Source organism: Budorcas taxicolor, chromosome 21 (assembly GCF_023091745.1).
Source record: "Budorcas taxicolor isolate Tak-1 chromosome 21, Takin1.1, whole genome shotgun sequence".
In the NCBI taxonomy this organism is placed as follows: domain Eukaryota; kingdom Metazoa; phylum Chordata; class Mammalia; order Artiodactyla; family Bovidae; genus Budorcas; species Budorcas taxicolor.
In genome coordinates, this window is record NC_068930.1 from 28895818 (window position 1) to 28917980 (window position 22163).

At 50.4% G+C, this 22163-nt stretch overlaps 1 protein-coding gene across 1 annotated transcript; it reads left to right on the forward strand.

The window, feature by feature from the left end:
• The first annotated feature begins 755 nt into the window (after window positions 1–755).
• Window positions 756–21782, forward strand: LOC128066454 (liprin-alpha-1-like). The gene is made up of 14 exons (XM_052659517.1): window positions 756–924; window positions 999–1123; window positions 1968–2069; window positions 2542–2706; window positions 4683–4886; window positions 6789–6935; window positions 8318–8434; window positions 9642–9748; window positions 12098–12197; window positions 13486–13709; window positions 15510–15741; window positions 17800–17829; window positions 20455–20597; window positions 21446–21782. The coding sequence occupies exons 1-14, from the start codon at window positions 756–758 to the stop codon at window positions 21780–21782; spliced, it is 2202 nt and encodes a 733-aa protein (XP_052515477.1).
• Window positions 21783–22163: the final 381 nt, after the last annotated feature.

Sequence of the window (22163 nt, forward strand, 5' to 3'; positions counted from 1 at the left end):
CCCTTGCTGAGCTCGAGTGAGGGAGTCAGTCAGGGAGGACGGAGCTCAGGGTGAGCGAGGGGCAGCTAGTGCAGTGAGTCCTTGTCACCCGAGTGGGTTCCGGGGACACCCTTGAGTTCAGTGGTGCCCTTTCAGTAGCCTCCCTGGAGGCTTGTTTGGGGGCTAGAGGAAGCAGAAGCCCACTTAGAAGACGTGCTCATTCCTAGTGGTGGTGGTTTCTGAAGCAGTTGCTACTATTTGGTTCGACTGTGAACCAGTATCCTTGCAGGGTCATGTTTGGTGGTGGGCCTGAGCTGTGGGCACAGCCTTCCTTCTCCTGCACCCCACACTCATCTGTCATCTTTTGGGCAGCCCCTCCCCCCTGTCTGCACCCTTGATGGTGGGCCTGAGCCCAGCCCCCCTGTTACCATGGAGCCCCTTATGACCCAGTGGGTTCCAGGTGCCAGGCTCCTGGGAGACGTGCTGGAGGCAGAGCCTTCGTGCCATTTCTTCTAGAGACAGCAGCGCTGATGGTCGTAGTGTGAGAGCGGTGGTCCTAGTGTGAGAGTAGTGTGTCTGAGAGTGGTGTGTGGGAGTGTCGTGTGTGAGAGTAGTGTGTGAGAGTGGTGTGTGAGAGCGGTGTGTGTGAGAGCGGTGGTCGTAGTGTGAATAGTGGTGGTCGTAGTGTGAGATCGGTGGTGATAGCTCGGGTGCTGAGGTATCTAGCCGTGAAACAGCAGTTGCCCCTGAGTGGGGGGCTGCCCCCATCCGCGAGGATGGGTCGCAGGAGGGCCCGCCTGTGGGCGCTTTTCCAGTGCTGCATCCCCAAGGCAAAGGCCAAGACAAGGAAGAACTTGGCCTCGGCCCAAGTCCTGGAAGCAGAGCGGCCTGAGGTGAGAGCAGCCGGGGGCTGGGCCCGTCGGATTGGCCTTCACGCGGCGAAGCGTTGGAGCTGTGTTTCATTTTGTTAGCATGGCTGTGGGCCCTGCCGGCCAGGGCGTTTTGGCCTTCTGGGCAAGATCGACCCCAGCAGGTTGACCTTGTAAGTGGTTGTGCAGGGGCTGCGTGGAGGACGGGCGGGGGCCCCACAAGAAGGGAAACACTGTCTGGAGGAGTCACTGGGGCACGTGGATTGAGCTATAGAGTCAGTCCTTGAAGCAGAAAGGCTAAGCCCCTTAACGTCTCCCATCTTACAAAGCACAGAACAGTGTGTCCAGTATCTTAATGACGGGTACCTGCTGCTTATGTGTATAACATACACCCTCATAGCTTCACATGTCTACTACATGCCTCTTAACAAGTGTTGGGCAGTGTTCTAGGCACTGAATACTCAGTATGTAGTAGGGGAATATGTAGCCCAGGATTTTTTTATTTGTGTAAAGAAAACTAGAAGAATGAAAGACTCCATGTGGTTCAGTTTGAGCAAGTTCACCATGTGGACGGCACCGCGTGCATGAAAATTGTGATAAAATACATAAAACATGACTTTAACATTTTCTCCAGTTTATTGAATGACTGGGTGACTTCAATGGAGTCAGGCTAACAGATGGCCTTGGGGTGCCATCAGCCTTTTTCCCAGAGGAACACTCCAAAGCCTGATGGCCTTGTAGATCTTACCTTTCTTCCTCACTCTTCCCAGCGGTTCTAGGTCACTTGTCTGTGTGTCGTTTAAGAATCTCTTTATCCACTTTGTTGTTAGGTTTATGTTTAGGGAAGTTTCTCAGATGTCCCTGGGTCTTGAGAAGACAGGCTTGGATTCCGGGTTCTCCCCTGCCGCATGCCTGCCAGGTCGAGGTGGAGGCTGAAGGCCGGTCTGAGTTGTGGTGGTCTGTGTGGTCTTGGGGTCAGTGGACCCCCTCTTCTCTGGAGGGGCAGGGAGACCCTTTGTGTGGAGCCTGGAGCGACTTGACAGGGTCAGTCTTCAGAGTCTCGCTCTCTTTTTAATTTGTGTTTGCATTTAGTTACTTACTCATTTCACTGTTTTCTAGGAGTTGGCAACATCTACGGAAGAACTCAATATATGCCGGGAACAGCTTCTTGCAAGAGAAGAAGAAATAGCTCTGCTGAAAGCAGAGAGGAATAACATCATGGTCAGTAGGGGAATTCTCACATGTTGACATTTGCCCCTCGGGGGCCACCGCTGGGCTCCGTGTTGCTGTCTTTAAACTCTGTCTGGTTTTCAAGTCATTTTTCACATCTTCCCACTGAGCAGACCAGGGTGGATCAGTTTGGGGTTCTGATACTTTGCTTCAAATTTATGATGAGAGCTACTATAATTTTCGTACATTTGAGGGGGGAGTTCTCTTAACCTACAATTTTGTCCATGCTACAGTTTGTGTGGGGTCTTAGTTCCCTGACCAGGGAGTAAAACCCATGACCCCTGCAGAAGTGTGGAGTCTTAACTACTGGGCCACTGGGGAAGTCCACTCTAACTTTAGACTGAAGTGGCGGGATTCCGACTTGCCTTAGCATGTTTCCGGCTGTAGCATGAGGCTGAGAGGGGTTATCGGGCCCTGAATTCAAGCATGAGGTTGACGGTGCTCCTTTGGCCCTGCCCTGCAGCTGCTGCTGGAGCACCTGGAGTTCCTGGTTTCCCGGTATACACCGTCCCTCCAGACGACGGCGGGCAAGTGCCAGGCGCAGTCCACAGCCGGCATGACCAGCGAGCTGGAGGTGATCAAGTCACTGAAATCACTCTTTGAGCACCACAAGGCCCTGGACAAGAAGGTACCAGCCACCCGGCCATCCTGGATTTGTACACTTGCAGCCTTGTTAGGTGGATGATGCATGTATTTATGTAACTAGTTGACTTTTGAGCTTCTTGAATTCTTGTAAATACTTTTTTTCTGTAAGAAGTCAGAGTTTTATGTGGTTAAAAAGTGTTGCCTACATGCATGCTCAGTCATGTCCGAGTCTTTGCGACCCTGTGGACTGTAGCCCACCATGCTCCTCTTTTCCTGGGACTTCCCAGGCAAGAATACTGGAGTGGGTGGCCATCTTCCACTCCAGGGGATCTTCCCGACCAAAGGATTGAACCTGCCCTCTTGTACTGCCAGGTGGATTCTTTATCATAGGTCCACCTGGGAAGCCACCAGTTAAAAAGTATTAGTTGGTATAAATGTCTCAAGATTTATTATATTCTGTATATCAATTTGCAATTAAAAACTAAATAATAGAATTATTTTAGGGTAATATTTCTTTCCCTCTCAAACTTAGAATTTAAAGCTGTTAATAAGCAGATTTTTTGATGATAAGATCAATGAGATACATTAAATGTATTCTGTTATAGTAGCCGCGTATTAGGGTGAGTATACAATGGCAACCCACTCCAGTACTCCTGCCTGGAAAATCCCATGGTTGGAGGAGCCTGGTAGGCTTGCGTCCGTGGGGTCGTGAAGAGTCAGACACTGCTGAGCGACTTCACTTTCACTTTTCCTTTTCATGCACTGGAGAAGGAAATGGCAACCCACTCCAGTGTTCTTGCTGGAGAATCCCAGGGACAGGGAAGCCCGGTGGGCTGCCGTCTATGGGGTCGCACAGAGTCGGACACGATTGGAGCGACTTAGCAGCAGCAGCAGCATACACTAAGAAGTGCACTCACATATATACACACATCAACACACGAGGAGCACTTGAAAGGTGTAGTTTGTTAGAAGAATTAGGTGCCACACACAACAAGGTAAGTTGGATCATTCATCGTGCAATTTCAGTTAGTTCAGTTCAGCTCAGTCACTCAGTCGTGTCTGACTCTATGCGACCCCATGAATTGCAGCACGCCAGGCCTCCCTGTGCATCACCATCTCCAGGCGTTCACTCAAACTCACGTCCATCGAGTCGGTGATGCCATCCAGCCATCTCATCCTCGGTCGTCCCCTTCTCCTCCTGCCCCCAATCCCTCCCAGCATCAGTCTTTTCCAATGAGTCAACTCTTCCCATGAGGTGGCCAAAGTACTGGAGTTTCAGCTTTCGCATCATTCCTTCCAAAGAAATCCCAGGCCTCATCTCCTTCAGAATGGACTGGTTGGATCTCCTTGCAGTCCAAGGGTTTGTCATTTGTATCCTTTCATTTTAAGAAAGTATGAAGGGTGTAGTGGTGGACATCAGATGTTCTTTATCTTTCTGATTGAGGACCAGCCCACCTGGGTTATTTTAATGACTAGTAAACTAGACTTGTGGCTCAGAGCTGCAGGATCTGTTAAGCACCCCTTTGTCCAGGAGGAGACAAATTCTGACTCGAATCACCTGGTTCTATTCGAGATGGATAGCATCACCATGTATTTTCTTTTTATGCTGTATTTTCAGTTTTGAGTTGAGTTTTTCCAAATGGAGTTTTGCTGTCTTTCCTTATTTCTTTATTCTGATTCAATGTTTTGGTTTTCACTGATGATTCTTAAAGAGAAGAATAACCTGAAAAAGATACTAATGGATGGGGTGCTTGATGTAAATCACAAGCAAGAAAACATACCAAAAGCCAATGGAAAGGCATGTCCTCGGTCTCACTCTCTGTCTGGTTCTCGTCTTACTATCCAGTCTGTGCGGGGCTGTTGAGACCTTTCACCAATGCATCATGTAGGTCTGAGTGGCCGTGAGGGTCGTGTGAGCTCCAGAGCGCAGAAGGCAGTTTTGACTTCACCGATTTCCCGGAAGTGCTGCGTTCCCTTCCTCCCAAAACAAGGCTGTCTAAGGTTTCCTTTCCCCCTTAGAGAACCCGCGACGAAGACCTGGCTCCGGTGATCGAGCTCAAGGAAATCATCAAGAAGAAGTCACGGGAGCAGAGAGAAATGAAGGACCGCCTGGCAGCCCTCTCTGCCCACGTAACAGAGCTGGAGAAGGACCTGGACACGGCCAGGAAGGACCTCCTCAAGTCCAAGGAAGTACACGTGAAACTACAGCAGGACGTCCGTGAAGTGAGTGACAGTGGACGTGTCTGTTGTCCTGAGGCGGAATGTGGGTCCCTTGTTCTCCCAGTGATCTCAGCCTTGGCATGGCTGCGTGAGCAAGAGCAGAGCACTGGCGAGACCGCCACTGGCTGCCTTCCCGCCTCTGCATCGAGGTCTCTGGGCTAGAAGAGGCCTGGTCCAGGCGGCCCGTTGGCAGTGGACCAACATGGCTGTGCTGCACCCTGGGTGTGGACTCCTCATTTCCACAAGTTCTAGGGGGCCTAGTGTGTTCCTTTTTAAAAAATTCATTCATCCACTCATTCATTTATTGGAGTATAGTTGCTTTACACTGCTGTGTCAATTTCTGCTGTACAGCAATGTGAACCAATCATATATATATATATACACACACACACACAAATCTCCCTGCTTTTTAGGTTTCCTACCCATTAACTTCACCACAGAGCACTGATAGAGTGCCCTGTGCTGTTCAGTAGGTCCTCACTCGTTGCTGACTTGATGCATAGTATCAGTAGTGTGCATATATGTCAACCCCAGTCTCCCAGTTCATCCCCCTACCTGCCTGCTGAATATATTCCCGATGATGCTGAAATTTCCTTCTGATTCACTCAGGTGAGTCTGAACATCTGTGGAGCCCATTCTCCCGGAGAGATGGGAACATGCTGTGTGGGCTCTGCTGAGGCAGCTTGCCTGGCCATCTTCTCTAGTTTTCTGAGGTTCCGCTCCTTGAAAGGATGTGTGACAGTGATACCAGCGGTCAGACAAGTCGAGTGGCGTTTGCTCACCCTCAGATCCTCAGGCCCGTGCTGTGTAACCATGCAGAACCAGGATGTTTCTGGCGGTCGTGTCTGCGGGTGTCGTGATTTATGAGAAGCTCCCTAACGGTCACTGTGAAAACAGAAGAGAGCTGGGGGCTCAGGCCTCCTCCCGTGAGCCTCGCCTCTCCTCTCTGTGCAGACAGACAGTGCCCACCCTGCCCCACCCCTCCCCCATGAGACCGTCTCAGAGTGCACCCCTCCAACATGTGGTACAGCAGGTGTACTGGTTTAGTAGCTCGGTGTGAGTAATTCCGTGTGAGAACTCAAAACAGAAATATTTGCACGTTTGTATAACGTGTTCACACTACTCTTTGGCAACAGGAGGAGATTAGGTGGCAGAGATTAATACACAGAGAATTCTGGAAAAAGTGTTTTTAAGACCTTGCACTTTTAATGTTAGGACAACCTCGGTTACTTAGTGAGCACGGAGGGACCTGAAATGGATTTTGAGCCGGCGGACAGGAGTCGCATCGGCAGCAAGCTCTGCTCCTGGTTTGAGCGTTTCCTACATGTGGTGTAACTGCTTGAGAAGAACTAGGCTTGAGAAGGCTGCTCCCAGTTGTGTAACACTGTGACTTCTGTTTCTACTCATTAATATTCTTATTGAATTTTGAGGAAATTGCATGAGATTTTACCAACTTTCACCTGAGGAAATGAGCCTCAGAGCTCCCTGTAGGATCTGTTGAAGGTCCCTCCCTGTTCTGGGTCAAGCCCGCCTGTATAGTGTGGAGACAGAGATCCTCATTTCATGCCAGATACCTTCCCTCCTGGAATTCTTGCAATGACAGAGTAGTTTAGTGTACTTTTTGTTTGTTGGTTGGGTTTATGATGTAGACAAGAAGCTTGGTAAATCGAGTGGCCAGACAGACATTAAGACAGATGGGTGCCATGGTGGCAAATGTGACATTTGAGGTAGGCGTGTTTTTGCTCACATCTCAGAAAACTGCCATGTCTAGGACTTTAATTTTCAGGACGCTAATTTTATGTTTGATTTGAAACTTAGGATTTAGTCCAGCTTTTTTACTCTTAATTGTATCTGACTATTCTATGATAATGACTTACCTTTTCTCCTCTGCAATGCCTGGTGTAGGCGATGGCCCAAAAGGAGGACATGGAGAAGAGAATCACTACACTTGAGAAATGCTACCTCGCTGCACAGCGCAAAGCCATCTCTGTGCACAACCTCGATGATAAACTTGAAAATGAAATCGCAAATAAGGATTCTATGCATCGACAGGTAATGGCTTTTCCTGAACTGTGTCTGACTTCTGTAGTAGTGAATACTGAGGAAGGAAGGTAAAGACCTTTTCATGTGACTCCCATGTTGGAAATGAAGTCCCAGTGTAAAGTTCTTATGACCCTAAAATACTGTGTTCAAAAGTGTGGATGTACATCATGATAAATCAGCTGTACTGAAAGGAAATACATTTTTTAAAAATTGAGGGTGACTGCAACTTAGAGGTTTGAATTATTTGGGATTTGGGTTGACCATTTTGTGGAATTCCACTCCTGACTCTTGTTTCACTTGACTTGAATCTGTTGGCTTGTTAGCATTTTTCCTGAAAGAGCAGAGAGCAGCAGGGAACTTCACAGCAGCTGGCTGCCTGTTGGGAAGTGGGGTCACTGTGACAAAAGGCAGGGTTAGAGCTCCAGTCTGATTAGGGTTTGTACTTCCTGTGGTTTGGTGAGCTTTACTTGCTCCTGTTCCTGTGTGGTCTCACATAATCAGGACTTAATCAGGAAAACCAGATCTGGCTTCTCCAAAACAAAGTGAGTCAGTCTGGTGTGTGACAAAGTGTATCATTGGCCCCACTACAAAAATAAAATACTAGAAAGCCATTGAAATGTATGATGTGGAATGCTAATTAAGAGCATTCTGATATACAAAATAATGGCTGTAAAAGGCAGATCAGAAAATACTACGTTGTTGTTTTCTGAGGGTTTTAAAGCACATCTTATTGTTTATGTATGTATATAGAGTAATACACACACAGAAAAAATAAGAAAGCTGCTTAGAAATAAACGCTAACCTCTCAGGAACCCGAGTGTATAGATCATTTCATTTTTTTTCTTTTTCCAAAAAGAATCTGTCTAAATGTTCTACACTGAAAGTTTTCAGAGTTAGAAGATCTGTTAAAAGAATCATCATGCATTTACAAATATTAGTTGACTGGCATTTCCCCAGGCACACTCTGATCAGGTCTGTATTTCAGAGGAGATGAAAGCCATATTTTGGCTTACAAGCCCATGGCCGTCTGGGTTGGTAGGGTTCCCTTCAAATGATGATTCTGGTGATGTTTTAAGAAGGGTCAGTACTGACCCTTAACTTGTCAATAGGAATGAATAAGCTTCTACAGAAACCTGATCTTCTTTAATATATAAGAACTTTCTTTTTTAAAGACTTCTTTGGAGACGTTTAGGAAGAGCAAATACTCTGGCAGGAGGTGTTCTGCCCACTGCGACCAAGCCCAGGAACACTGAGAGAAAAATTACCGTGACACGGCTTCCGAAACAGAACTAATCCTGTGGACACATGCATTTAGGTTTTGTCTCAGCTTACTAACAATGGCAGAGGCTACACCGCTCGGCCCGTTTTGATGTTCTGCTCTCCCTTTGTAGAAGGAGGATAAAGACCGACAGCTGCAGCTGTGCCTGGAGCTGGCAGAGCAGAAGCTGCAGCAGATGCTGACAGAAGTGGTGGCTGAGCTGGCTCAGCGGGGAGCTGCACTCTCCAAGGTGCTGCTCTTGGTCCCCGGGAGACGGGCGCGGGGAGGGCCTGTTCCCTTGTTGTCCCACTGTGCCCCTCCCCGTGCTGCTCAGTCCACAAAGGAGCGCAGACGTGGGGGTCGTGCTGCCCGTCTGCGATGGGAGTGCTCCCTGAGTGTCGGACAGTCCCCGCTCCCGTGTCATCCCTACGTTAATTTCCCTCCAGTTTTGTCCTGTGCTCTGTGTGTCCCCAGGATGCTTCAGCTCCGAGTCACTGCTGCTCAGAGTTCAGTCAGCAACTCAAAGCCTAGCAGGATACAGAACGAGAAAAATCCCATTCTCGTTAAGAGATGGCCAAAATAGCTCTGTCATGAACACAGTTTTAAGTCTTTATTCATACATTGTTGAATAAGTCACAGCGGGGCACGGTGCAGACCCAGGGCCCCACTCCCAGCTTGCAGTCCCCGGGAGCCCACGAGTGAGAGGCCGCGTCCAGGAGACGTGGCGCTGCTGGGGATATGGTGCTCACAGCCAGCCAGCCACCCCGTCCTTCTGGTGCGAAAGGTGTTGCCTTGCACTGCTGGTGGGCACTGGCTGGGCATGGAGAGGCGGGTCGGGCCTGTGCTGGCCTGGCTGTCGGAGCATTACCTGGAGCTCAGGGAGCGGCTGAGGGGCCGGCAGGTTTCCTGAGGCGGGTGGTGTCCTGTGCTTGCAAACCCTCCCCGAGCAGGGTCACGAACAGCCGCCAGGGGGCGGCCTTCTGCCTGTGATCTTCCCCTCAATGGCTGGTTTCTTCTCTCCCCTGGCATCTTTGCTGTCTGTCCCCGGTCGGCCTTGTAGTCTGAACTTTTGTCTTCCGGAAGCTCTGCCACTAAGGAGGCGAAACTGTTCGAACTTACCTCCCAGCTTAGGAAGGAAGAACGTGTGCCCTCGTGTGTCCCGTGCTTGCCACTGCCTGCTGCCCGCGCTGGCTCGCCCCAGGCAGTCTGAGGAAGGGGCCTGGGGCCAGGGGGAGCACCTCTCGTCTCACGAGCCGGTCACCAGCACCCTCCGTCACCCACGTGTCACACACGAAGCCGCGCTGGCTGCGTGAGCAGGCGTGCGGGTGTGCCCCCCGCGAACCCGGGGCCAGTGGTCCGCACAGAGCATGGCCCGCTTGCCGTCCCTGCGGTCACAGCCCGCGTGCTGTCAGGACAGGGTCGTTGCGAGCGGAGCTGACGCTGTTCTTGGCCGACAGGCGGGAGAGAGACACAGCAGCATGGAGGAGAGGGGCGTGTGGGCCGGAGACGCGGCTGGGCGGGCCGGCGCTGCCTTTCTCCGCCGCTCCTGTCTCTGCCGTCCAGTGTGCGTGTGTGGCCCTGTCTGCTGATCCAGGCACCCAACCTCGGGAGCAGGGCCAGATGTGGTCGCCCGTAGGTGGTGGGCAGGGGCCAGGGGGTCCCCACGCTCAAGGAGGACGCTTGTTGCTCTGACCAGCCAGGCCGGGGAGCTGTTCAGCATAGAGTTGGACCTTACGAGTGGCCCTCAAACCTGAGGGAGCCAGCCCGAGGCCCGTGAAATGGAAGGCATGGTGCCCAGATGTGGAGGTGCTTGCCTCGAACGTGGCGCTGGAGTCCCACATGCCAAACTGCTGGTCCAGACATGGGGTGTGTGTGTAGGATGGCTGCTCCTAGGCAGGAGGAGAACCGAAGTTGCGCTGCGACAGAAGGTGCACCAGGAAAGGGCGATGGTGGAGGCTCGCATCAGAGAGCCCTGAGAGAAGTTTCCCGGAAGGGTTGGCCACACAGCGGTACCGACCATCCAGGAAATGGAGTGGGGATCCCAGGTCCAGCCTCAGGGGTCAGTACTGTCCCCACCATAGCTGTGTTCTTGGGCCTGGAGTGCAGAGCCTCACATGTGGGCTCCCAGGGGGCTGTGGTTCTGACTCCCATCATGAGACCTCGGTGAGGCTCCCTCTCTGCTTAAGCAGAGGGCTCAATGTCTCCCGATCAGGGGTGCACTTCCTTACTTTCAGAACTGCTGCTCAGAGGCTGTTGAGATTGGGATGCTGTTTATGACTAAGCCAATTCAAAGTAAACTTTTGTTTTGCTTTAAAAATATTTGAATGCTGATGCCTTATGCCTTCATGCTAGTCAATAAGCGTGACAGCATCCACAGGCAGTGTGTAAAGGAACAGACATAGATGTGTGCCCGCAACCCTTCCAGAAAGCATCAGTGAGGCGGAATCACCAGTGGCCCCGATGTTACCAGCCGCTGTGCTAGAACATTCTTCTAGGTCCACCCTCACCCCTTCGTTTCTTTCTTAGCAGTTTATTTCTGGGGCTTTGCTGGCAGTCCAGTGGCTGGGAGCCTGCCTTGCAAGGTCAGGGACGCAGGTTCGATCCCTGGTTGGTGAGCTAAGATTCCTCGTGCCATGGGGCAATCACATCAAAGGAATCGCTCGTGATGCAGCTAAGGCCCGATGCAGCCAAACCAATAGGTTTAGTTCAGGATCTTTTATATAATGTGATAGAAAAGATTGAAGTAAGTAAAAGCAAGCATTCTCATATTCCAACTCCAGCCATCTCTCTTTTTATTTGCTTTGGAAAATGTCTGAGAACCTCTATCAGAGCAGCTCAGTCGGCAACGGTCTGGCTGAGGTTCAGGGAAAACCTGTCCCAGCTGCACCAGTGCCCTAAAGACGAGGCCCAGAACCTTCGCCGAGGTCGGCGCTTGGGTGACGCTTGTCTGAGAGAGACCCATGGTCACTACAAGTTCTGCAGCACATTTTTCCCCCACAAAACCCAAGATGATACCCACACCTCCCTAGAGAGCTCTCTTCACCCTGACCTGTGGGCTGGCCCTGAGGTGGGGATAGTTTTGTCTCAGGTTTGAATTTTACATGTGAAGCCTGCGCCAGTTTCCTGAGTGACCACTGAACTGCAAAAGCTGAAAGCAAGTATAAAGCAGTTTCACTTACCCCAGGGACCTGGCCTCCTTGGATCTAGAAGATCAGTCGGGGAAGGAGGAGTTTTTCTGTGTACAAGTTAGTGTTAACAGTTGTCATCCGGCTTCGTGCCGACACTTCGCTCTGGGTGCGAGGTCCGCCCCTCATCCCGAGGTGCTTTATGCTTTCAGACAGGAGAGTAGCCATCCCGCAGTCCACGCAACGTCTGTTAAGAATTGTCTCTAAAGCACTGTATGTATCTTTTTCAGAATTCTCTCCTATGGGAAGTTGAAAATGCAAAAAAGCATTTAGAAGAAATGCAAAATGACAAGGTCCTTAAATCTCTAAATCCTTTAGAAATGTGTTAAGAGCTGAACTGAGCTGGGTTCACTGTTACAGTTACTGCAGATGCTTCGCGGAAGTGGAGTTACATTTTCCTTATGGCTAGTCCACTGCTGTAACGTGTATAGCATTTCTGGTTTTGAACATTGAATGTGATTTGCATTATAGGTGGATTTAGAGTGTGTGGCCGTTGTGTGTGGTTCAGAATTCTAAGTAGTCCTTTCTGGGTTCACCCGAAAGCTGAGACAAAGCATGAGCCTTTCACGTGGACAGTGCTGTCCGTCAGAAAGATCATACGAGCCACATACACAATCTAAAATTTCCTAAAAATGAGTGGGCTGCTTTACGTGCTTTTTTCACTGCGAGTCTTGAAATCTGTGTGATTTCCACATCGAGCTTTGCACCGGCCTGTGTCACATCCTCAGTGTGCTGCACAAGGCGAGTGACTGCCGTGGCCGACAGCACAAAGCTGCCAGGTTGAGTCGAGTGACTCGGAAACTTGGCCCGTTTGACTTGTTTTACCCCGTGAGGAAGTGAAGTGGGGTGTAGAGGAATGAATGTGAGGAATGCCCAGGAATGAATGTGAGGTCCATGGAGACAGTCTAAAGCAATGAGAGGAGCGAGGGCAATAGAGTGAGTCCTGTCCCCCACCACCCGAACCCCGACCCCAAGTCCAGCTTCTCTCTATAGACTTCGTTGTCGTCAATGGCTGGCCATGTTTCCTCCAGAAGCTTTTCTACGCCTGAGATGTGACTTCTTATTCATTATGGTTTATAAGGGTTAGTATTGTTCTGAGTGTTTCTATTTGCTGTGGAACACTTAGAGTACAGTTTCTCAGAATGAAAATGTTCAAAAATGTGCGATTTTAAGGCGAGAGAATGGAGAGGATGTGCTGATCGGGCTGATGGGGGTGAACCCATAGGCAGCTAGTTCGCCAGAGCAGAGCAGGAATGATGGCAGGTGGTCCTGGAGCCAGGAAAAGGGGTGGCCCAGCCCTGGGGAGGGGCCGTGACAAAGACAGAAAGTGAAGGTACTGGCCATGGGGGACAGGGAGCCGGCAAGCCAGCAGCTCGAGGCTGCCCCTCTGTTGCTTTGCGGTCATGTCTGGGAAAACAAGGCAGGACCTGGGTGAGAGTGGGGCAGGGGGGAGATTTGCGGAGAGAAGGGTGTGAGGTGTGAGAGCGGGAGGGCGGCACGGGGCCCAGCAGGCACTCTTGCATGCGTCTCAGATGACAGAGGCGCCCTTGCGGTGTGCGGGGCCATCCCCAGAACAGCCCGAGGGCCTGTGCCCTGAGAGGAGAGCCACAGGAGGCTGGCCCTCCCGTCCCCTGGCTGCCCCTGCTCACTCCTGTCTGTGCATGTTCAGACCAGCCTGGAAAACGGAGGGCTGGGAACCCACGAGGACGGCACTCCTCGGCGAACTAGTACCAGTGATGAGCGATGGGGTGGACCCAGTTGCTGCGGAGCTGAAGGGTTTTTTTTTTTTCTAATTTTCCTTCAGCCTGGCTGATGGAAGCAAGGATATATTTTTGTAATTTTCGGTTTTTGTCTCTGACTCCATCAGCCCACCCTTGTGAATAACCTCACAGGATTGCCTTCCGTCCACGCTGAGACCTGAATGTCACCAGGCCATCTAGGAACTGGATTCTCCTCCTGCCGTTTCTTCAGTACTGCTCGCTTAAGAGATGGCAGTGTCTCATAAGCAGGGCCCATTTGTCCAAAGTCAGGGCTTCCATGTAAAATTGTGTTCAGTTCCTGATAGACTTGAGGTGCCCAGAATGTTGCTGACGAGACGTGGTCCTCTCGTGCCCAGGTGCAGCCCCTGAAAGATCAGGACCGGGAGCGCGGGCAGCAAGCTAGCGTGCTGGCCAACGTGGGCCAGGTGTTCAAGAGTGACAAGGGCGTGTCAGACGGCATGGGCGACCGGGTCACCCTCTTCAGCACGCCCGCTCTGCTGTCGCCCAGCGGCCAGGCCGATGCCAAGACTCCGGCCGGGAGGATTCAGAAGCAGCTGGACAGGATCAACGAAGAAAGCTGGTGGGTGCACCTGTGCCCAGCTCCCCGGAGACTCGGCTTCTCTGAGGAGCTGTCTCCTGCTTAGAGAAGTCTGAGTGTTCCATAGTGAGAAAACTGACTTCAGGTCTGCTTCAGGAATTTTCAGTTCTGAGATTGCCCTTGATTATAGAGCTCAGTCAGCCAGGGCATTCTGTCCACAGTGTGGTGTCAGCACTCTGTGGGGGGGCGTTGTGGGGTGTCCCCCCCTCAGCTCTGGGCCCCAAGGTGGGTGAGGTGCCGAGGCGGTGTCCCCTGTGGCCCGTGCACCCTCCAGCACTGAGGGTTCATCCTCGTGTGTCCCTCGGAGCCTTCTACGTTCTGGTGAAAAGCCACCTGGAACAGAAAAGCTGGGGTTCTGGGCTTGGCAAATTCCCACTCAGATCTGCATTTCCCTTTGTAACTTAATACATTGTGAAGATTGGCTTGGTGTAAGACAGTGATCCAAGGACATGTGTTTGAGTTTTTCTCATCTCATCAGTATATTTAAAATGTTTTCTTTAGACCCAGTCTTGGCAGTTAGAACAGTTTACAAAACAGGATAGAACCCAAAGGCCCGCCTCGTGGTGAGCAGGGGGCCCTGGGTCTGGGTGCAGCCGGGTGGCTGGGGCCCCGAGGCCTGCCTGGTGCCACACCCGCACAGCTGTGCCTCCTGTCCCGAGTCCACGTTCAGAGTGGCCGCAGGCCGGTGACCCTGCACAGGACGGGGCAGAGCTGCTGCTCAGATTGTTCTCATCCCGTCACCCCTGCCCGAGGTGCCCGTTCCTGCCGGTCGAGTGCGGGGGGCTCGGGGAAAAGGCAGGGGTGAATGGCACAACCAGCAAACGCAGATGGTGCCGCCTGTACTTTTGATGCTGAGACAGACTGCTTTGTGGGCCGTGTTTGAGCACAGACAAGCTCAGAAAGATTGTCTTTCCTCATCCCCGTAGGAAATTGGGAACAGTTATGTGTTAATATTTTTATTTTTAGAGCAAGTTGTCAGGTAAAAATGATTTTTCCTTATGCAACAAGTTGACTTGATGTAAATGGTAAATTCTGTCCATCAACTTGTCAACAGTGAAAAACTTTCAAGATGTATAAGTAGAAGTGAAACTGGAGAGTTTACTACCTGTAAGGATCTTGTATTTTAATGGGAAAATCATTTTATTTGCATAATCATGCATGTAATCTGTATATAAAATCATCCATGACACATTAGGGGAGAAGAGCAGTAACTGTGAATTCTAGGTTAATGCAGCACATTGACCTGAATCCAGAAACTCACACAAAGCTGGTGGAGAAATTCATCAAGTGATGCGTTTGTACATACACAAGCTTAAAACAAAATGAAAAGTTCAACTCAGCACTTCATCTGGTCTGGAGACTTGTGTTTAGAAACTCCAGCATGCTCGTGAATCGCTGTTTTGGTTATACGGAGTTCCGGATTCCCAGTGGAAAAGATCTGAGGCACTGACGTGCATCTCTGCCCTGAGAGCAGGGAAGGAAAAGGTGGTCAGCTTCAGGTATCTCCTCACAGGGAGTAACCTCCCAGGCCCCATCAGAATGTTAGAGTAAATAAGTCAAATCAAACGTGAATGATGAGGGGCCACTTTGTAGGACTCAATGATAAATTATTCTAAGTTTGAGAATATTCCAAAGAGGGAAAGCTGAACCTTTTTGCTGAGATGTTAATTGAGCAACTCTTCCTGGAATTTGCTAATCGTGACACCGAATGCAAGCCCACATTTGCTGTCCAGACCTGTTCCTCTGCTGACAAAGGCAGGTGATGATTTTATTCTGTTTTAGGTTGATCCAAAAAGACAAGGAGAACACGGATCAGCGGGCGGAGGGGATTGAGAGCAGGGTGGGCAGTGGGAGCTTCAGCAACCTTCGGCGCTTTCAATCCTCGGACTCCCTCAACCTGGATTTCGCCTCCTCGCATGCCGGCTCCTTCCCGCCCAGCAGAGGGCGCTCCATGCCCGAAAGGAGGCAGCCCAGCCCTGAGCAAGAAGAAGACAAGCTGGGCTTCATGACTCTGGTATGTGTCTGCCTCCTCCCTGCCGCGTCCCTCCCCGAGCACACTGGTTTTCTTTTGTTTGTTTGTTTTTTCTCTTTTTACCCAGAAGAAAATCAGGTACGTTTGCTACGCTCAGAGGTCTAAGATTTTTGAAACTGCCTAGTCTTGAATCGGGCTTCCCTAGTGCCTCAGACGGTAAAGCGTCTGTGTGCAATGCAGGAGAGCCGGGTTCGATCCCTGGGTTGGGAAGATCCTCTGGAGAAGGAAATGGCAGCCCACTCCAGTATTCTTGCCTGGAAAATCCCATGGACCGCGAAGCCTGGTCGGCCACTGTCCATGGGGCCACAAAGAGTCGGACGCGACTGAGCGAAATCATTCCATAATCACACAGCGACAAATGAGTCTTGATATTTGGACCCCTGGCTTAGGAATCTCAACTGGTCTGCTGGCTGATGCGCCTGGCCGCACGCTCAGGCCAGCTCTGCGTGTGAAACCAGGTTCAAAGCCCGGTGCCCCAGGGCTCTAGTGAAGAAGTCTGGCTTCCTCACTCTTCCGAGTCTGAGAACAGGATGACGACCTAGGGCTTTTGGTGACAGAGTGTGCGGCTCTAAAGCACATGTTCCAGCTTTCTTCCATGTTTAGCTTAGGTTTTGCGAGTGCATTGCTGTTTACCCCATGAACTCATGTTTACAACACTCTGCTTTGTAACTGCACTTGTATTTTCACTTTTTTTTGGTTACCACCCGTTTCATGTTAGCTGCATTGTTAGTCGGCATATAATTAAATTAACTGTGAATCATTTAGTGGCATGTGAAGTGGTAACTAGTCCATTTTGTGGTCTTTGGAGACACTGTTTTTATAATTTGCTTCGTTGGCTTAATTAGTTGATATTTAAAATTCTTTGACGATTTCTCTGTAGTTTCACGATTGATTTCTTTCCGAGTGTTTGTAAAAGAACAGTTCTGTATATTTTGTCCTGCTGTTGGAGTTCTCTGACGGTGTGTCTGCTTTCATCATTGGTTTTCATTTCCTGGCTCATCCTGTTGTCTGCTCAGCGGTTGTCAATCCAGACCCCAGCTTCCCACCACTGCCCCGCCTCGCCCCCGAGGCTGCCGTTGACCCATCCATCTCCCCTTCCCCATCCTCCCACCTGCTCTGGTCATAGCAGTGCTGTGGTCCACAGCAGGCGTCCCCTTAGTCGGGTTTGTGCTTTGTCTTCATGTCTCATCAAATGGTGTTTTTTCCCCTTAGCAGTAAGTTTGAATTAGCGTATCACTATGCAGTTACAAGCATAATGTAGATGGATCCTAAACCGAATATCATGTGTCATTCATAAATGAGATTATCCTTACCTAAAGAAATGATCTTCTTAAGTGTAGAATTAATGGACTTTTGACACAATATCCTTTCTGTGTTGGTGCTTGTTTTTAAGACTATAAATCTCATCAGCTTTTGCACAGTGAATGTCTCTATTAGACTCTTTAAAAAAGCATCTTGTATGGTTAATAAAATATAAAGACTGCACCTGCTATTATGCTAGCTTTCTTTCTTACATATTTTCACAGGGAACCTGCTTTAATACATTTATTTTGAGAACTTTTAAATCAAATTCTAGGTAAGCATTTTATGTTCATGTCCAATAGATGGTTCGATTTGTTCAGTGTTCAAATAGGTATTATGGTAACTTCCTCATCAGTTAAATTACTATTTTAAAGTATAACATGTTTTTCATGAAGAGAAACTAACTTATAGAGAAGTTTGGCTGAGAATAGACAACTGTTTAAGGGGCTTTATTGTACAGAATGCTGTGCTTTAATAAATCATGATGTTGTAATAGAACTGTATCTTCCTGAGTAATAATTTATAGTGTTTCTCTAGTAAATCTTGAATAGCTTATTTAATTTCTGTGGTCAAAAGAAATGTTCTGTTTCCAGTTACATGTTCTCTAAATGTTCATCTCACTTATATGTTTGCCATCATTTTTGCTATACTGTGTTTCTCTGTACTGATTCTTGAATTTTTAGCTTCAAAGTCGCAAGATATCTGGTTTCTCTTCATTTCTTTGCATGCATCTATCAGCCTAGTGATTTAAGGAAGCATTGTCGAAAGGTAAACTATTTAGTAATTTAGCATGCCTCTGTTTCTCTGTGAAGTATTAGAGAGTCCTTATCATTTTACATGAATGAACACTGTGTGGTTATGTACTGGTGAATAATTGACATTTTCATGGAAGTAATGAAACTCACCCACCACTGGGTGCTGATGGTTCTGTTGGAAATAGGTCATTTGTTGGGACAATTGTAACAGTTTGCCTATCTCCCACTTGTTTGCCTTCTAATCATCTCATGCTTATTTATAATAGAGATAGTATTATTTATTATTTTAAAATTTTTCTTTACTTATTTTTTGGCCATGCTGCACAGCTTATGGGATCTTACTTCCCCAACCAGGGATCAGACCAGTGTCCGGGCAGTGAAAGTGCCAAGTCCTAACATCTGGACCACCGTGGAATTTCCGCTTAGAGTTTTTTTTTAAACAAATGACTGAATCAGAGCCATAGAAGTTAGATTTGGGGGAAGCCAATTTAATGACAGTGGGTAACAGTGTGCAGGAGACTCTGTGCGCCAGGCACCGTGTGGAGTGCTTTTCGAGTCTGTCATCTAATCCCGCAGACGCCCAGGTGAGGTCCAGGCTGCTGTTATCCCCATTCAGCAGACAGGGACACTGAGGCTTAGAGAGGCCGAGCACCGTGCCCAGGCCCCCACACCCAGCAGTGTGGTTCGGACTGGTCTGATCAGAGCCTGGACACTTCCTGTGGTGCCGTCCAGCCCGCTTTGCTCCAGAGGCTCTCGTGTCCATCACGGCATCCCTGATGGAGGGAGCATCAGGAGGGAGCTCGCTGCCTCTCCCGTTTGGTCACTTGGTTGAGCCCCTGTTGTTGGAGTCCAGTGCCCCGAGGGCTGGCCTTCCTTGTCCCTCTCCCACTCCCAGCCCGCTGATGGAGCACTCCTGGGGCCTTCCTGCAGGACTCGGGCAGCCGTGCTCCAGTTCAGGCAGCTCAGTGCCCGGGAGCCCTTCTGCTGGGCACAGCAGAGCAGCGCCATCACCCTGGGGTTGGTGCCCTGGGAGTGCCGCTCGCCCGCTCTGTGGGCCTGCTTTGCCCTCCTGGTAAGTGAGGACACGGCACTGCCCATCCTAGTCATGTGGGCACCAGTGGGGCGGCTCCCATCCTGGGGGAGGGCGGCCAGGCTGCGGACCCAGAGCCTTCCTTAGGAGGAGGCCCGGGGGAAGGGGCTGGCCGTGGTCCCTGACTCTAAGGCAGGTGTTTGTCTCCACTGAGTCCATAGTCAACCCAGGTGTGTCACTTCCCTGCTCTGTTCTTTGTTGTTTTCTGATTTTTATAAGTGCTTATTTTAACTTGAATTTGAGATTGATCCCTGTTCAGTTCCATGTGGATAATTTCTAGCCTTTGTAGCCTTCTGTTGCCTGAGGTTTCTTGGTAGAGGTCAGGGGAGGGTGCCCAGTTTATCCAGCTGCTGTTAAATGAGTTCAGCTATATTTTGCACTAAGTCACTTTGTTGTCACCAAGCTCCTGTGGGGCTGCACGGGACCAGTATTCTTTACAGAATCCCATTAAAAAAGGACTGGTTAGTTGGTTAAAACAACACACTCATTGTTTATAAAAATACTTGCCATGCATGTTTCCTCAAACCTCCCCTGCTTACCCACACACCCAAATGTATAAGTGAGACCTGTCTGGACCCCGAGGGGTTCATCTGTTCCCCACACTGTTGCCACCAGTGTCTTTCCTATCTTCAGACCCAGGACTAGCGGAAGAGCTGGGAGTCCAGGTGAGATCATCTTTTTCCTTTTTTTAATTAGTTTATTTTTTAATGGAAGGATAATTGCTTTACAGAATTTTGTTCTTTTCTGTCAAACCTCAACATGAACCATCCATAGGTACACATGCATCCCTTCCCTTTCGAACCTCCCTCCCATCTCCCTCCCCATCCCACCCCTCTAGGTTGATACAAGATTATTTCTTAGTGAAGACCTAGGAGAGCCTCATGTAAACCCCAGGGAGCAAATGACACTCAAACTGGGTGTAAGCACTTCAGTGTGTAGCCCCCGGTCTGTATGTTCCTGAGAAATACAAGCCAGACACATGGTGTTCGCATGGAGGGCTTAGGTACCTTTTCTGTGTTTCACTTGTCCTGGGCTCAGTAACCTGCATCATCACTACAGATGATCTTGGGTGGTGGTACAAGCTGTTTCCTTTCCTCCTTCAAATCGAAAGGTCTGGACGGCTTTGCTGAGAGGTTTCTTACTCTTGCTAGTGGTGCTTCTGAGCAGCATCTGGCGATGAGCACAGTCCTTTCATCAGGGCAGTTCATGCCATGCAGGGTTCTCGGTGCTGGCGTGGCTCTGCTGTCCTGCCTGGCAGGGCCATCTGTTCACTGGATTTCAGGGAGTGCAGAGCCCGGCTGCAGGGAGGCTCCTGTCCATGGTCTCTGCAGTCAGTGGGGTGCTCTCGCTGCTCCACGGCCCCGCTTCTCTTGAACAAACAGTCCTTTAAGATGGCATTAAGCTAGAACAAGGCATTTTTTGTACTTGGCGGATAGCATAGCTAATATATTTTCAAGTAAGTTTCTGGTTATAATGTAAAGCCTGTGTGATTGCCTTTTTCGACACAGTCTATTGTTAGCCAATTTTATACTTACCTCACTCCCTCAGCTGCCAGCCATACAGGAAGAGGTAGAAGATGACACCATCAAATGTGAAACCTCGACCTCCGCCTCGCTGCGGTCCTTTCGGCTGGACCGGCTCACGGGCTCACTGCGCACAGCCAGCAATGAGGACATCAGGGACGCCCGCAAGTAAGGGGCCTGCTCGCCTCATCGTCAGTTTCAGGAGCCCTGTGGCTCTTGTCTTGAAAGAGTTGCAAGGATGGTTGTAAAGGAATCCCACTGGATTCGGTGCCTGTGTTTAGTGGTGAACTTCAGGTGCTGGGGTAGAAGAGCTCAGTGACCTCAGTGATTTTAGAAAACATCTGTCTCTGCGTGTTGACTCCTGTGGGAGGTCTCTTCCTGCTCTAGCTAGAGGTCTGCCAGGCCTGGGGCGCGTTCCTGATGGTCACGGCTCCGTGCCTCTCGGCTTTGCTCTTGAGGGTCCCTCCCTTTTCCTCAGGGGTCTCCTCTCAGGAGACTGTCTGTCCCCTCCTGTGACTGACACTGTCCTCATTCAGACCCCCACCTGCTGAGCTCCCGTCATGAGCCAGGCAGCACTCGATGGAGGGCACATGCGGTCACCTGCCCAGCAGCCCTGCACAGTGACCGTCGCTCTCCTGCCACGGCCGAGGATGGTCACCCTGCAGGAGGCGGGGGGATCTGCCCAGAACTGGGGAGCTCGCCTTCTCTGGGAGCGTCATCACCTGCCGAGCAGAGACCCTGAGGGAGGGTCGGGGTGCCCTCTGCACCAGCTCATCTGGAGTGAAGACCTCCCTCCTTGGGGGAGGGCTCCAGTCAGAGAATCTCAGCTTGCTGGGGCCATTGGTTGTGGCTTCCTGCATCGCTCGTGTGTAGTGTGGTTGGTGAAGGAGACTCCACTATCTGCTGCGAGGTTGAGGCGTGGGTGTTGCTAGGTGTCCGGTTCTATCAGTAGGTCTTATGGAGGGGTGTGTGTTTGCACAAGGGTGCCAGTTAAAGGTCATTTTCTCTCCCCGAAGCGCGACAGGCTCTCAGGACAGTCTCGGGAGCAACCCCAGCAACAGCAACAGCAGCCAGGACTCGCTGCAGAAAGCCCCAAAGAAGAAGGGCATCAAGTCCTCCATCGGTCGTTGGTTTGGCAAGAAGGAAAAGGGCCGGCCTGGACACACCAGCAAGGAGGCGTTAGGACCAGGTGGGTGCTTCACCGTTCAGAGGGAGGAGGGTCTGCATGTATGTCCCTTCTGTGTCTCCCCCACTGTCCCCACGAGGCTGCTGTCACTCACGCTGGGTGTCCTCCTGGGAGGAGCGGAGGAGGCGTCTGTCTTCTCTAGGGTCCGAGATGATCAGATCAGTTGATGAGTAGATGGGTGGACGGGTGGATGAACAGATGGCTGGCTGGATGGGTGGATGAACGGAGCATGGAATGAGTAAAGCAGATGCTTACTCCGATGAGAAACGTATTCTACGAAATGGGTTGAGTAGGAGCCGGGCAATGACTGTTTCCTCCAGAACAGTGACAAGTGTTTGGAAACGGCCTAAGTGCTCATCAGAGAGGAGTGAGGTACAATCTGTGGGCACCCCACAAGGAACAGCATCCCCTCCTTCCTGCCACTTTCCCCATCCCCAGGGGCTCATGAGGGGTTCTGCCCATGCCCCCACCCCAGCCCACAGCCACGCAGGTCCTCCTGGGCTCTCCTCATCACGCAGTGTTATCATCAGGCCCCCGTCTCACTCGGC

What these genes read in the sequence shown, in the direction of transcription:
- LOC128066454 (XM_052659517.1), top strand. Translation starts at nt 756, where the DNA reads ATGGGTCGCAGGAGGGCCCGCCTGTGGGCGCTTTTCCAGTGCTGCATC. An exon ending in CAGAGAGGAATAACATCATG is followed by an intron (nt 2,070 to 2,541) that starts GTCAGTAGGGGA and finishes CCTGCCCTGCAG; the next exon opens with CTGCTGCTGGAGCACCTGGA. An exon ending in AGCTGGGCTTCATGACTCTG is followed by an intron (nt 15,742 to 17,799) that starts GTATGTGTCTGC and finishes TGCATCTATCAG; the next exon opens with CCTAGTGATTTAAGGAAGCA.